Source organism: Tamandua tetradactyla, chromosome 5 (assembly GCF_023851605.1).
Source record: "Tamandua tetradactyla isolate mTamTet1 chromosome 5, mTamTet1.pri, whole genome shotgun sequence".
Lineage (NCBI taxonomy): Eukaryota > Metazoa > Chordata > Mammalia > Pilosa > Myrmecophagidae > Tamandua > Tamandua tetradactyla.
Genome location: NC_135331.1, coordinates 93,253,047 through 93,269,480, shown reverse-complemented (window position 1 = coordinate 93,269,480; position 16,434 = coordinate 93,253,047). Strand labels below are relative to the sequence as shown.

The window sequence follows — 16,434 nt, the reverse complement described above, 5'->3', positions numbered from 1 at the left end:
GATAAATGTATTATCTAGAAATCATGGTGCTTTTCTTTGTTTGTATATACAATAGTAACTTGGCAGGTTTGCCCAATATTGTGTTTCAGCCAGACTTCTTAGTAAAATACTGAATTAGAGTTCTCTGTAAACACAAGCAACATACTGATTTTAGTTCGTTGCATAAAAAATTAGTACTTTGAATAACTCAGTAAGTCACTAATAAGTAGCTGTCAGTCATGTGAAAATGGAAGCCTGTGGTTTTGTTTAAGAAAGAATCAAAGGAAGGGCTTGCATTTTTAAAATATATTGGAGACCTGTTAGTAGGTTCAGACCATACTTTGAATATTATGATTTTAATATTAAATCTGGGTCCTTGGGAGAGGCATTAACTTAACCAAATACCTTTGGAGCTGTATTATCTGAAATGAATCTTGGATGATTTTCTAACAATTGGGGATACTTAGGTTTAGTATAGTTAGTCACAACAAAATCTGTTTTTCTTAGGAACTCTGATACTCTTTAAACTTCTAAATTCTGTATGTATTTGAAGGACTGTTTTTGTAGCTTGTTGAGGGTGAGGGAGTGTCATGAACAAATTTGGTCAGATGCTTCTGTTGTGTGTTATCTGATGCTGTAGTTCTTAACTTTGGCTACATGTCAGAACCACCTGTGAAACTTCAAAAAATGCTGATGTGTTGGTCTCACCCTCAAGTGGATTCTGATTTAACTGGTGTGGAGTGCAGTCTGGGCATCTCATTTTTTAAGGACTGGGTGATTCTATTGTGCAGTCAAGGTTGAGACCCTCCACTAAAGACTTTACATAAATAATAATTATTGTTGGGAAACTAATACTCACTTGAATTTATTTTGGAAGCTAACAAAAGGTAAGGGAATCTTTCATGATTTTTTTTTCTTAAGCAGTCTGAGATTTAACCTTTGGTAACTATGCTCACATTTATTTTGATGGTAGTTAAGCTTGAATACTTTAAATTGTTGTTATACTCTGAGACAGGCTACTCTTTGTACTCTTTGACATATACCAAAGGGACATGTGAGACATACTAGGAACCACTTATAGGTCTGAAAGGAAGGAGATTTCACATTTTCCATGTTTGGAATTAGATGTTCTTTAATAATTAAAAAAAGTTTTTGTAAAAAATCTGAACAAACTGAGGCCCTTATGCTGTGATTAAAACTCTTGCCTTTTTATTCTATCTACTCTAGAAATAGAAGAGAATTAATTAAGGTTATCCTCATATTACCTCATTTGATAACTTGAAAAAAATAAAGCTACCTTTTAGTTTTCAAAAGGTTAATGTGTTCCTTTGACCTGTAAGTGATCCCATTCATTTATGAATATTAATTCACCACTCTAGGTTAAACCTAATATATATTAGCTCACTGAGTATCTTACTTTTCAGTTCATTGATAATCATTGGGAATAGAGACTTTAGCTTTACTCCTTGACTGCTACAATCACATCGTAATGGTTTTAATAGCTATGTGGTCCTGAGTAACCTTAGGTCCCAGTAATTGATTAGGAAATAGGCATGAGTCTGCTTTAAGTTATTATATTACAGAGGTAACGGTTGAAATACATATAGGCACCCAATCATTGTCAGTTTATTTTTTTTTTTAATTTAGAATTCACGGAAGTGATTAAGTAGGGAATTAAATTGTTTTATTTTTCCTGAAGTCCTAAAATGAAATCATAAAGTTAGATCACATCATGTGGTTGAAATGACGATTAACAACCAGCAAAGCTCTTATTAGTGTGCAGCCCTAATAGATGCTGTAAATGCCTATACAATAAAAGGAAAAAGAATGGTATAGAATTTTAGGCATTAAGAGCTTGGAGTTGGAGGGCACCCTGGTATGGAAAACATACAAAGGTTTGGGAAGAGGGCAGTTCCTAGATTGGAAAGGCACCACCAAATACTAAAGTGCATTAAAATGAAAGTGAATGCATGGGGGTTTCCCCAGGGTGAGGACACTACTCTTCTAGCACAGTTTAGAGAAAGCACTTACTTGCTCTAATTGCTAGAGTTTTTTTTTTTTTTTTTTTTTTTTTTTTAAAGGAAAGACAGAGAGAAGGAAGGAAGGAAGGAAGAAAGGGAAACATTTTTAAACATTTTCTTGTTTTATTGTATTCTGTTTCTCCGTTTTTGTTACATGGGCTGGGGCCGGGAATCGAACCGAGGTCCTCCGGCATAGCAGGCAAGCACTTTGCCCGCTGAGCCACCGCGGCCCGCCCACTAATTGCTAGAGTTTTTTAAATGCCTTAGTATACTGAAGGAATTCTTTTCCTGCGGAAATATATCTCTGGTTTTATGATAGAAGTTTTTGAAGAATAGAATTCATTCACCTTTGCTGAAATAAAAATAGTTTCATAATTGACATTTATGATTAGAATGAAAATATTTCTGCTTCTTGGGAAGGGCCCAATCCATGTTTCAGACTTTAAAGCTTAAAAAAAAAATCGGGTATTTATGTTATTTGACATTTGTATTTCAAAGAAAACAATGTGTGATTATCTATATGAAGATAGATGGATTCCTACCTTACAGTATAAGCAAAAATAACTTCTGGATGGAAAATAAAATTTTAAAAAGTATAGAAGAAAATATAGGCTAAATATCTTTATGACTTCAGAGTAAGGAAGGATTTCTTGAGTAAGATACAAAAAAGTACAGACTGTGAAGGAAAAATTTGATTTATCCTGCTACTTTAAAGAAAAATAACAACAAAATACTTCTGTATATCAAAAGATACAAAACGAAAAGACAAGCTGCATGGCACAACTTTGGGAATTACTTTACAGAGTTGAAGTGCATATACTACAACCCAGCGATTCTACTCCCAGTCATATGATCTGGAGAAATTCTTGCACAAAGGCCCAGGAGATATGTATAAGAATATTCCTTGCATTTTTTAAATAATAGCACAAAACTGGAAAGAACCATTGTCCATTAATGGGAAAATGGTTACACTGTGGAAAAGAATATTTTATAGCAGTGAAAATAATTGAACTATAGCTACATGTGACATTATGGATCCATTTTAGAAACATATTGAAGGGAAAAATCAAATAGCAGAACACTTTATATAGAATGATACCATTTTTATCAAGCTCAAAACCAAGCAAAAATCAGTAAAATATCATTTAGGGAGGCATGTGGCTAAATTAAAATTCTTTTTAAAAGCAGGAGAACGATAAATATAAAATTCAGAATATTGGTTAGTAGGAGAGGCAGAGAGGTTGAGACAGGAGGAGTACATGTGTAACTTCAATGATATTGGTAATATTTTGTTTCTTCAGTTGAATTTATGGATATTTTCATTGTTATGCTTCATAATTCCTTAAATCATACATTTTTTTGGTCTGTGGCAAATATTACATCATTTAAGAAAATCAGTAAAAATGATAAGCTTCAGACTTGGAGAAGATATTTGCAATATCTAATTAGTGTTTTAAATTCATAATAACTCTTTTATAAGTCAGTAAGAAAAAGAGAATGCAACTAAAAAAATAAATATGCAAAGAATCTGAACAGGAATCCACAGAAAAAGAAACCGGAATGGCTAAGTAACACATGTTCAACTTTATTTGAACTAAGAGACGTGCAAATTACGAGACCCCATTTTTCCTATTCATCAGATTGGTAAAACAAAAGAATCTGACAAAACCAGGTGTTGGTGACATACGGAGCACCAGGAGCTTATCCCCACTTTGGATAGTTTAAATATGTATAACCACTTTGGAGGACAACTGGAGCTTAACTAATTGAGCTGAAGATGCTCATAACCCAAGGTCCAGCCTTACTACTTCTAGTATATACTCTAGAGAGATTCTTTCATGTGTGCCCAAGAATTCAGGTATTAGCTGCCATAGTGAGACATTGGGAGCAGCATAAGTGATCATATGCTTATGGATGGAGAATGGAGAATGAAAATCGTGATTTATTCATACAACAGAATAGTTTACAGCAGAGAAATGAGTGGACCTAGAGCTACACAAATAAATCTCAAAGTCATGATACTGAGTAAAAACAGCAAGTGGTGGCATTGTAGGATGATTTAGTACAGAATGAAATCCTTAATTAGAAGTTTTAATATGGAAAAAGTAGTATTTTGTTATTTATGAACATATTCATAGAACAACACAGCAACTTAAAGGTAGTATTTCCCTTTGTGGGGAGGGAAGGGATATATGGGGCAAAGCTTTAATTGTTTTGGTAGTTTCATTTGTTTTAAAAAAATGAATGATCTGAGGAAAATATGACCAATTGTTAACCTTTCTCTAATATGGCAGTGGGTACATATGTGTTATATTGTTTGCTTTTTTTTCTATATGTTTTCAATATTTCATAATAAATATTTTTTAAAGACAACAAAGCTGTATTTTTAATTTTAAAAATGTACATAATCCTGGTGCATGCCCATGCAAAAAAAAAAAGTACATAACATATAAAACACCTAATTAGAGCTTCACATGTGGCAAAACCTCAAATATTTAGCACATTGGACGGCTTTCATTGTACTTCCTCCTATAATTTTATGGTCTTGGTATTTTGTAGCTTATTGGAATTATGAAAATGTTTCACTAAGAACCATTTACATAAATGATTAAGTTTGGTAAGTGAACATTTATAAACATTAAACCACAGGATAACTGTAGCTTTTGATAATAAAACTTCCCTTTATGATTTTCTCAAATCAAGGAGTTTATATGGTGGAAAGAAGGATGATTTGGAGCAAGAGATTAAATATCCAAACTGGACTCCACCATTCAGCTGGTTCTTAGGCCTTGTAAAAATCATGTAGCTGTTTTGCGCATCAGATTTTTTTTGTCTGCAAAGCTGGGCTAATAAGGGCCTCTCCACAGAAGTTTTCTAAAGGTTAAATAAACTCATGAGCATATTACTAAAGTATAGACCCTGATACTCTATGGGTGCTGAGTAAATTATGGCCCTAGAGACGCCTTTGGCTTAGTGAATTATGAGCTTTGGCTGTATGTATGAAGTCTTTTCCCCCTAGTAACAGCTTTGTTGTTCATATTGGAAAGGGAAACTGTTCTGGCAACTCAGGTTTGACTTTAGCTGCCAGGCAGTCCTGCTTATTTAGGTTGGGAGCAGCCCCAAGTGGTCTTTGCAGCCTTTGGTCTCTGGAACAGAACTCTGGGCCCCCTCCTGCCTGGCTGGGCCTCCCTGACATGTGGTACGTGTTTCAGGCCTTCTCCACAGTAGGCACTCCTGACTACATTGCTCCTGAGGTGTTCATGCAGACCGGGTACAACAAGCTCTGTGATTGGTGGTCGCTTGGGGTGATCATGTATGAGATGCTCATCGGTAAGTTGCATGCTTTCAGAGGACTTTTTCTGTACAGCCAAGAGAGACCCTTAAATTGATATTAAAATCCATTGTAATTGGGGGTGACTTAAGCACTCTTTCTACCCCTTGCCTTTCAAAGTGAAATTTCCTAGGTAGACAACTCTGATCAGATATATCCCACTATTTTCTTGGACTTACAAGCATCCTGTGGTTGCTTTGCTGATCATTTATCATGTTTTTCTTAATTCTACTCTTTCATTCTTTCCCTTTAGCAATTCATTTAGTCTGGCATTTACTGAACATCCATTGTATGCAGAGCACTATAACTGGGAATCCCCTCACTGTCTTCACTTCTAATTTGCTGTCCCTTTTCTCTCACAAAGCCTTCAAAGCATGGGGTCCTTTAACTTCTCTCCTTCTTATTTAGATGGTGCACTTGTGTATTTTAAGGACACATCTGGGATGGGGGTCGGAGGGGGGGATGACGGCATTTGCCAGTGAGAAGTAGGAGTGAGCATATCCATGGTGGTCCTGAGTGAGTCTCTGTGGGTGACTGGGTGTGGTGTCTGTCTGGCTGTGTTGTCTTCAGGGACTTTGGATGGATGCTCGTGGAAGTGGACGTACCCTGTGTGAAGGGCAGATGGGCTAATACGGTATGTGAGTGTTTGCTATGGTTCTCAAAAAGAGGCATTGCAGTCACTTAGGAAACTGCTTTTTTCTTACTTAAACTTGTTTGGCCCTTTACCTACATCTCTAGGATGGAGTCATGTCTCAATGAAATTGTTTCGTCCTTTCATTTCTTTTGGTCGGTGATTCCAACACTTGCAGCTCTATTTAGGTCTTCCTTTCTTATACCAACTATTAGCTGGTTCTTTAGTGATATCAAAGGCACAACTTCACTTTAGGTTTAGGAGTTTGGGGGAAAATGAAGGGTTGGTTTTGATGTTTTCTAGGATGAGTGGAAATTCTGTCCATATCATGGAGGGAAGGCCATTAAAGATATATAGGAAAATAATCTCAGTCAGATTCAAAGTTCTGGGGTTCCTTTTTTTGTTACAGGCTACCCACCTTTCTGTTCTGAGACCCCTCAAGAGACATACAAGAAGGTGATGAACTGGAAAGAAACTTTGACTTTTCCTCCAGAAGTTCCCATCTCTGAGAAAGCCAAGGATCTAATTTTGAGGTATTAGTCAGAGAACACCTCTACACATGCCCAGCCTTTTTGACATGAATACATCTTTTTTCATTTTTTGACTTTCAGTATTTCCTGGGTCTTCCCCTGCTTTCTCCCATTTCTTTCTTTTCTTTTCTGAAGAGACTGCTTGAGGTATGCTGAAAGGCCTCTGTGTTTTCCAGATTCTGCTGTGAATGGGAACATAGAATTGGAGCCTCTGGTGTTGAGGAAATAAAAAGTAATTCTTTTTTTGAAGGCGTTGACTGGGAACATATCAGGTATATTCATATAAAAGCTTTCAGGATTATTTCAGAAAGTCTTTAGTTTGCTAAATATGATTTGGAAGCACAGTTACGGCAAGCTGAGTAAGGGAAGAGAACTTCTTAGAAACTCAGGGTCTTTTCCTGATTTTCGTTCTTGGTCAAGATTGGGAGTGGGGCTTCCTGCCAGCCATGCACCATGTGATCTTTTGGAGACCTTACTTATAAAGAGAAGTGGACTTTGGGTTCCCTGGTGAGGGAAGCATCTAAGAAATGTATTGTTATTGCTTTTACTTAGAACTCAGCTCCTCTCTGGCATTGCAGGCTACCATCAAGACTGTCCCTGGGGGTCTGTCACTGGAAGACAGAGAAGGGAGAAAGTGAATGGAAAAGTTTTGGGGTGGGGTATGGTACAGAGGGAGAAATATGTTTAGTGGGGAGGGGTAGTAAAGTGCTGCCCTCAGCAGTGAGCTTCTAGACCACCTGCTGTGACTGTGGTCCCAGACCTTCTCATTCAGCATTCATTCCTTGCTAAACAGACAAAGAAGTTGTCATCTATTGCATAACCATGATCTAATCTGCATCCTTGTGATTTCTGTCTATACCTTGTTATTGCTACTTCTTCAGTCACTCTTACTCGATGGACCTTCAGTAGAAGGGCAGAGCCATAGATAAGAAACACTTAGAGGCCCAGTTTCCCCTTTTTAGCAGACAGAGCAGGAAGTTTCTCCTTATTATCCCTGTCTTTCTTCCTAGCTATGAGTAATTGAACTATTTATATTTTTTATCATAAGTTATTTTGATTGAGTATACTCAATTTCTTTGAGAGAAAAGAAATACTACCTGCCAGTGAACAGTCTTCCCCCCATGTTAGATCAGGTATCTTTTTGGGAGATAGACTTGATTAGTATGACCTTTGTGATTGTAAACTATAGTAATTTTTGGCATGTCTGTTCTTGGCAGAGAGAGACCTGCTGCAATATCTATTGAAATCAAAAGCATTGATGATACCTCAAACTTCGATGAGTTTCCGGAATCTGATATTCTTAAGCCAACAGGTAATACTACCACTACCACCTACTGCTGCCTCACGAGCACATTATTCCCCCCCGCAGTTTTGGAATGATGTTTACAAGTTAGGGTAGAGAACATGGAGAGGAACTTCAGTTCTTCAGGTTCTTTGTGAGTATTTTTCCAGTGGTAATGTTGGGTAGTAGTGACACCTTCTCAAATGGAAATAAATAAAAATTCCATGTTTGGACTGCTCAGCCACATGGGTGAGTCACAACAATCTGCTCTTCTGCTGTTATTTATTAAAGATTAGATAACCCAAAATGACAGGAATGGGAAAATAAAGCTTAAAATATTCGTGAAGAAATACAAAGGTCAAAGAACATAGGCAAACAAATGTAAAAAATTCTGACAGAGTGAAAAATAACCTTTCCCAAATAGAAACTGTGGTATATTCTTCAGAATGTCATGTGTGCAGTACTGAGTTGTCCAGTGTGGTAAGGAAGTGAATCAATTCTCACGTCTATTTCTTTCCCAGTGGCCACAAGTAATCATCCTGAGACCGACTACAAGAACAAAGATTGGGTCTTCATCAATTACACGTACAAGCGCTTTGAAGGCCTGACTGCACGGGGGGCAATACCTTCCTACATGAAGGTAGCAAAATAGTACTCTTACCTTGGAATCCTAAATCAAGCAGTTCTTTATACAGTGTCACCTAAACTCTTTCTAAAGAGCTTCCAAGAAGTTTTATGGAACCTACAATATGTCATGTAAAGTCTCCTGAAATGTGGTAGTAAATGGATTCTTTTCCATGATGCATCTGAAAACTTCTAGAACAAAGACAACTATTTCTACTACATCGGCCATAAACAACTGTTCTGCTTCTTTAGAAGCATCATGAGCCAATTTGATAGGTATTTTAAAAAACTTGAATTTTCCTAAGTTTATCACAATGAAGGGGAAAAAAACAGCCATCATCCAACATTATTGAGATTGTAATATACACTCATCAAATATCAGCCAATGCCTGTGATTTTTGTGACCTGCCATCTGCCAAGCCCACCAAGTATTTCTTTTTTTCTTTATAGCTAAAAGTCCCGTAGTACTAAGTAAATAAAGCAATAATGAAACCCTCAACAGCCAGCACTCTGGCTGAAAGAATTGATTCACCCTCCTCTGAGAAGGTGGTGACAGTAGTTTTTCCCATACCTTGGTGTCTTGTGAGTGGCTCTTTTTATAGCCTCATTCATGGTGCACTTTATTTATGGTACTAGGATAAAGATCCTCAATCCATTGATTTATTTCCCCCTCCCTCCTTTAAAATATTCAAGCTGCTTTTCTGAGTGTTGATGGAAAACCATCTTGATCCATTGTTGCTCTAAAAGGTCCAGAAAGCCATTGGGCATTGCCAAGGAATCCTGGATCATATGGGAAACCCCAACTTTCTCTTCATGGCTGTATCAAAACCCCCCTAATGCAGGTGTTGCCACAGACCAGCAATACTTGCAGATGTTGCCAACAGGAACTCAGTTTATTCCTGGGAACACATCAAGGAGAGCCCAGCAGAGGCAGGAAGACCGGAACACTTTTGGCCAAGGTGCTGCTCCTGCTGCTGCAAGATATCCAAAAGCTCCTTGGAACTGGTACAGGAACCAGTTCAATAGAAAGTGCAGAGCCAGCCTACAAATCCTTGGAAAGTTCACTCCTCAATCTTTTGTACAACTGTCTTTTATCTTCTCTTTTGGTATTTCTTCCCTCCCAAGTTTAACCATTTTGCCTTGGAATCATGATTGAAAATTGTTTCCTTTGCAGATGCCTTTGGGGGAGACTCCTTCCCCACTCTAAGGGGTCACTTGCAGCTGAGCCTCTCTGCTGTGGCATTCTCTCATGAGACCCTCTGAATTTTAGCACAAAGTGCCTTCTCTTTCACAGGTGCCACCATCTCTAGAGAAATTTTGCTGCATCAGAAAAATGTGGAGACTCCGTATTAATGAACTAGTATTTTTTTAAAACTTTTGATAACTTTTAAAGCATCATTGTTACCTGTATGGTAACTTTGCCTGTTGCAGTCATGGCCAAGCTACAGTTGGGAGACTGCTTTCTGCCAATCTTTAAGTTAAGATCAGCTGTGAAAGAAGCCTGCCCTAGTTTAGCAATCCAGAAAAGCAAAAATGGATTATCAGAGTTAATAGTAGTCTGTAAAACTGCTTTGGGTTTTAATGTCTTAGGGGAAGAAAAAAGAATATTAGGGAAGTCTCAACTCTGGATGAAGGTAATATGTTTGCCCCTTAATCTTTCATTCATAGCCTGTTAGTGAAAAGGAAGTAAATGGGATTCTTTTATATAACTTTATAGTCATTTTGTATTACCAAATAGTCAAGGTCTTGGCTGCCGTTATGTTTTACAGGAGAGTGTGGTGAATTTAGAGAGAAATGATGGGAGTGGTGGAGCCTGTGTGTTGAAGAGTAGCGGGTGTGATGTGTTTTAGGGGAACTTGTCCACGTTTTAACTTTTGAATAAACTGCGTGAAAACAGTTGTGGAACTCCCTGATGTGTTTTAAGGCATGTTTGACTTGTAATTTAAAGTGGTAGAGTAATAGTGTCTTTTAACTCCTTTGTCCAAGGAGCATCTTGCCCACAACTGCATTTTCTTAGGGAGCCTGGAACTGACTTTGTTCCACAAGAGCTGGTCTTCTAAACGGTCTTCTGGAAGCCCCTACACATGTGCTGTCTCCCTTGTTACCGCTCCCCTTGTGGTAAGAGCAAGGGGAGATGCTGACAGAAGTGCTGTTAACTGGTGAGCCTTTGGTCCTACTGTTTATAGCTTAGCCCCATTTTTTTTTCCCCAACTGGAAATCAATCAGGACTATCATGATCTCACAGGATAGAGCTTCTCAGCCCTTTCAGTCCACCACAGCTGGGTTGTGTCTTTGTGATGTGTAATGGAGGAGTCCCACTTCTTTAGCCCTCTTCTGGATAGAAAAAGGAATCTCAGAAAGAGGCAAGAAGGGAGGGTTAAAGCCTACCACTGTACTCCCCTAGTGAAGTGCGGACTTGCTGAAGCACCCCTTGAAGCTGTTAAGACTGATAAGCTCCTAGGCTAAGTGAACCTTGAGGGAGCTCAGGAGACACTTAGAGTAGGGCCAAATCAGAGACCCAGGTATGAGTAAGAGGCTCTATAGCAGTGTTTCCAAGGTACCTATCTGGATCTGCCTTACTCCTTCACCTGCCTTTCATTTCTGCCTTTGTTCCTCATTTGCTAGAATAAAGAAGTTTGTGAGTCTCCTCTTTCAGATTTATACCTGCCTTTGTGGGGTTCTGCTTAGTTGGATTTGAGATCCAAGGTCTTGAGTGCAAGCTAACCAGGAACTCAAGATAAGGCAAACCACTAAGGACTCTGGAATCTGTGAGTTACAAAGAAATACTAGAGCAGGAAAACATTCTGTTCTGGGTGGTCTGGATGCCACTTCTTTAAGTCCCTTTTATTATCTTGAATTCTGCTAAAAAACAATCCAGACACACAAAAGATAATATTTTATTATTATAGAAAAAGCATCCCAAATATAGGATTTTGTAAACACTGATAGGTGAACAAGTACAGTTTTAAGCATAAATACAAAATAAAAGGGGAAAACCAGTAAGCACTTCTTGAAAAAATGTAATGTTCTGCAGAAGCGATCACTCCCAGGGCATGGATATGGCTTCAGCCCTCATGAAGCCACAGGTGTGCTTCTTGAACGCAGGTCCCACTTCAAACATGATGGCAAGCAGTGGCACTGAATAAATTACTAGAATCCCTGGATTCTTAACTTTGTATTGCTACTTGAGACAAAAAATTCCATACCAAACTTTATGACAGAGTTTAAGTTAAAGCTTCTGCTTTGAATAATACTTGTTTTTACTTAAAGAACGACCCTTCGCCACACTATTTGCAAGTACATCCATCCTTCTTGGGCTTATTCCACATTGTTTCATAGACCTGTATTAAACAACATGCTGTTCTCTTGGAATTTAGTTTAAAATAATAGTGACTATAACATATTGTGCAGTAAGCCCAGGTACTTTCTGTTTCTTACCCTTTTTTGCTGTCATTCATTCAATACCTCTGCTCCCTCTTAGAGAAACCATAACAACCTAATCTGGTAGCTTTTAGCACTATCTCTTTGTCCTGTCCCCGATTTCAAAGGCAAATACTTCAAATCAATTATGTGATGTGATGGAGACACAAACCTCAAATTCTAAACCTCGAATCAGGTTCATTTTGGCTTCCTGAGACGCTGCTGAGTACAAGATATTCTGGGTAAAACCATGTTCTTATAAAAACGTTTCTGAACAAACAGCCTGGCTTATATTTTAGGCACTTAGAAAATTCAAACACCAAACCTTTTTTCCACCCTTTATATTAGAGATAACACCTTTTGTTTGGCTGGCCAGTAACTGACTCTCAAGGGGATGGTAGCAACCCATCTCTTGTCCATGTGAGAACTGAGAGGTCCTGCCATTGCTGGAATAGAGCAGTCATGGTTGAATGAATTGCACTCCATATCTGAAAGGTGCAGAAGGAACCTCCCTTTCCATAAGGGACCTGTGGTCCCAGTTTTTCCATCAGTCACCATCACCCAGGTGACCCTGGGAGATTTACCACCACAGATTTCCAGCTTACTCAGACCCCATGGGGTTGGGGCCGAGAGCATGTAAACCCAAAATGGGAAAAAATAAGAACTCTTGAAAAGCCTGAGAAAATTGTTTACATAGAACAAAATGCCAAGTACATACCATACTTTCATACATGGCTTCTTACTGAAGCAAGGACTAATTAGTTTTAAAGTGTTAGCTTGGAGTGTTTACACTTACTGTTAATAATATATAAATTATATGTTGGGGGGAAGTTACATCTACTAATCAAAACTCATGAAAGTCATAAAACACAAACATTAGATAATTTCCTTTGTAATGGCATGGAAGTTCACTGAGAAGCATAAGGGAAGCACCATTAAACAATTACTTGGGCCGGTCAATTGTCAGTGGGTATGAATGTAGTGCTGGTAAGGTCAAGGCTAAAACTGACCTCAAATAAGAGCCAATCAGTTTCATGTAAAGAGAAACTACCCCTCATCTGTAAATTATACCTTTAATTCTGATCATCAGCCTTGCAAATGGATGTCAAAAGTTATCAGGACTGGTGTGGGATGATTCAGTTTAATCCCTTACAATTCCATCCTTTTCTGAGTAAGGAATAGAACAGTGCCTTCCACTGTTAAAACACTTAGGAAAACTCTTGTTCATTAAGCCTGGAAAAAGTATATCTTTCAACACCTATCTAACTTTACTTGTGGACTGGGGCAGTCAAATAAAATGGAATCAAGTAGCTTGCCTTGGAAAGTCTTCAAAATTTGTGATTGAATAAATGCCTTGGATCGGTGATTGGGAAGTCAACTTTTAACACCAAATGGGAAGATATTTCCCAAACACTTAGGTCTGTTTCTGAACTCTAATTTGGTTCATAGATGACAAAGGCATTCACCAGTCATGACACAGAGGTCTGCTATTAACTGCCAAATAAAAATGGTTCAGTATTGTGGTGGTTGGGGAGAGTGATCTGGTTGTCATACACCATACATAGTTAACATGGAGCTGACAGACCAAACAGAATTACTAGTCCTAATTTCCCGCCCACTGTGGACAACACCAATACTATTTTCTTATCCAGTGTGTAAGCAGCTGGTGGCTATTTAAAAAATGGAAATATATTCATACTCAGAAACATCCCATAGTCTGAAAAAAGTATACAAAAAAATACATTGACAACCTGTGCAGGTGACATTTCCCCACCGATCTTCACCCTAAATGCCTCTTCCCTGGGCCTTTTTATTGAAAAACTATGCACTTTTGAGAAACCACCCCCCACCCTGGCCGTCTTGGAAGCACTGAAACCATATCTTAAGGTCTCCTATCCACTTACACAGCACTGTGCTGTCCCAGGGTTTCAAGACCTATGGCTTCAAACCAGATTCCAAGCCAAGATAATGAAAGTGGATTGATTTGGAAAGGTTCTTCTACTTGAGTGGTGAGTTTCATTACAAATGAATAGTCAATTTGCTCGGACTCAAAAAGGTTTCATAAAACATTGTTATGCCATTACCCTTCCTGCCAGAAGGGTGAGATATTGGGATTGTTCACTGCATTAATGAAAAACAAAACTGAATTTAAGCTCTTAAGAATTTCCTTTTGGACATTCTGAAGCAGGAATGGCATTCTCAACCTCTAATGAGCACCCCACCAGTGCCTGCTTTTAGGAGACAAGAGATGGTCTCCTTTTAAACTGGTCCCTTCGCTAGTAAGCAATTTGCTTGGTATAAAACAAAACAAAACAAACAAAAACCAAGAACTGGGTGTAAAGGATGAGGATTGCTTTGCTGAGTATGAGGCAGTAGGAGTCTTGACTTCCTTTCTTGCTTTTGCAGTTATGCAAAGACTCACTGAACAGCACCAAGACCCCAAATTTTCAAGTTTCCAGGGCTGCTGCAAAGCTGGTAGCTTAAATACCAGTGCTGCTTCATCCCTTTTTGTAGGCAAGGCATACTATAAAGGACCCATATTAATTATAGGAGAAAGGGAAAGGAAGGGAGAGAAGCATGTCCCTTAATCACAGTGAGACAAATGATGGGAAGGATGTGGAGGATGGGTTTGGACATCCCAAAGAGAAATAAGCTCCTAGAAGGGGTGAAACCACATTTGGCCCTAATCCTGAAAGCCATTAGAAGCCATTTGAGAAAGTGGGGCATTTAGCCGGTCAAGTTCATCCACTTGGGGTGGGTGATGCATTAATATCTCTTGGTCCTCCAAGACATCCTCTCCAGCGGCTACCAGATTGGTGAGGGATTTGCTTCTAACACACTGGAAATCTACATGGCGACTCTTTCCTTCTTCCTTTTCCCATGACATCTGGATAAAAGGACGCTGCACATAATTATAGATTACTTCAGACCGGCCACCAGGTCTTCTCTTAATCTTTTCTTTACAGGTAGGATAACCTGAAAGAGAAAAAGTCCCTTTACCACGACTCTCACAAAGTGCTTACTCCGACATCCATATTTTCTCCTTAGCTTCCTAACCACATCCATTTCCTCCCATATCCAAAGACTATGCACGAAAACTACCTGTATAGCCCCTGTCTCATGCCCTCACAGCCCCAATCCACCTACATGGTAACTTCTCTTCTACTTGGGTTAATAAGTCTTGCCCCTAAAATGGACTAATCCAAGGGAAGTAAAAAAGCAATCTATCCCTTCTGAAAGGAGGAGAGAAGAAACCTCTTTTCAGTTTCAGGAGCCTTCAGTCACTGGCAACAATACCATGAAACAAAAAATTCCTGCCAGGGCACAGCTACTAGATCTAGTCCTCATCCGTTCCTTAGAAGGCATACGAAATGAGCGAGAGTTAAGGAAATGTGGAATGTTTAGTCTTAAGAAAAGAGATGCTGCCTAAAACAGCAGAAAGGTAACATGGAAAAGGGAGATAACGTTATTCAGAGAAGCTTTTGGAGGTCAAAACTAGAAGGAAGGCAGAAGAGGGAAGTGGTTATTAGATGTTTGAAAGAATATTCTAATACTAGAACATTTTGTTGGGCTTCCCCAGTTATCCCTATAATCCCATCCTTGGTGTTTCCCAAGAGACATGTAAAGGATGCAGTGGAAGGAGGTTAAATGGATGATCTCAGAATCACTTCCAACTTTCAATTTCAACCTAATTCAGATACACTGAGGGTCTTTCGGGTTCTGGGGATAATAGAGAGGCAGCAAGAGTAGACACAAGAGTGAAAGCTCCATGGAGGAGAGACCAAGATGGCTTTAGAAACCTTCAAGAATCATCTCTGAGACCCTTCTGTGGGTTGACCACAGGTTGGGAGACACTGTTCAATATCATTTAAAGCAGTTAGGTAAATACATCCAGACATTCCTCAAACATATATAGTGAAATAACGTTAAATTTTGAGTGCCCAAGGTATAGTTTTCAGAAGCAATCTTCCATATATCAAAAACATCCTCACCAAGATTGCTAAATGGGCCTCCCACTCGGTGAACCCATTAACTCTGCTACATTTACCCACCAGTGTTCTTTGCCCTTACTAGTCTTTATCCTGAGGTAGTAAATTGGAACCTATTCCTGTGGCTGTGTTCAAGCATTTTCAATAGAGTAAAATGGAAAGGATATGTGAGAGCAAACAAAGACTAAAGTAGGAATACTTCAAACTTGAGTAGGAAAGTAGATTTTATGTGTGCTAGTCTCTAGGCCCCCTGGAAAATGAGTTTTGAAGACATAAATTGTGACCATAGGATCCAACCTACTCCATTTAAGCATGCAACTGGAATATTCACTGAGATTTTTTTTTTACCTTCAATTCCAATGCGGATGTTTTTCAGTCCCCGTTCCTTTAACACTGTTTTTGCGACATCCCGATTCTCAATATATTTGAAGAATCTGTACAGTTTGGAGCTATAAAGAACTGGGTAAAAAAAAAAGTGGTGTTAGTCATGGAGCAAAGACCTCCATAAGAGAAAGGAGATGAGCCCAAAGAAGAGACTATTGTAAGGTATACCTGACCCCCAATGCCAAAAAATCCAGATGGATCAAAGATCGAATATTAATAAACCATAAGAATATTCAGAGAAAC

The 16,434-nt window shown here is 38.7% G+C and overlaps 2 protein-coding genes across 10 annotated transcripts in view; one reads left to right on the top strand and one right to left on the bottom strand.

Annotated features, from left to right (window-relative positions):
* Positions 1 to 13,230, top strand: part of STK38 (serine/threonine kinase 38) — a 99,061-nt gene extending 85,831 nt beyond the window's left edge. For 2 of the 5 annotated variants that reach the window (XM_077161622.1, XM_077161621.1), the window contains 5 exons: positions 5,213 to 5,330; positions 6,372 to 6,495; positions 6,669 to 6,764; positions 7,710 to 7,804; positions 8,296 to 13,230. In XM_077161622.1, coding sequence (XP_077017737.1) covers positions 5,213 to 5,330; positions 6,372 to 6,495; positions 6,669 to 6,764; positions 7,710 to 7,804; positions 8,296 to 8,426 — 564 coding nt within the window. In that variant the 3' untranslated portion in view covers positions 8,427 to 13,230. The remainder of the gene's footprint in view (positions 1 to 5,212; positions 5,331 to 6,371; positions 6,496 to 6,668; positions 6,765 to 7,709; positions 7,805 to 8,295) is intronic. The other 3 variants (XM_077161620.1, XM_077161619.1, XM_077161618.1) reach the window with 2 other exon arrangements.
* The window catches only part of KCTD20 (potassium channel tetramerization domain containing 20), a 30,765-nt gene continuing 25,610 nt past the window's right edge, over positions 11,280 to 16,434 (bottom strand). For all 5 annotated transcript variants that reach the window (XM_077161623.1, XM_077161624.1, XM_077161626.1 and 2 more), the window contains 2 exons: positions 16,156 to 16,266; positions 11,280 to 14,794 (listed from right to left, as the gene is read on the bottom strand). In XM_077161623.1, the coding sequence (XP_077017738.1) occupies positions 14,502 to 14,794; positions 16,156 to 16,266 (404 nt within the window). In that variant the 3' untranslated portion in view covers positions 11,280 to 14,501. The remainder of the gene's footprint in view (positions 14,795 to 16,155; positions 16,267 to 16,434) is intronic.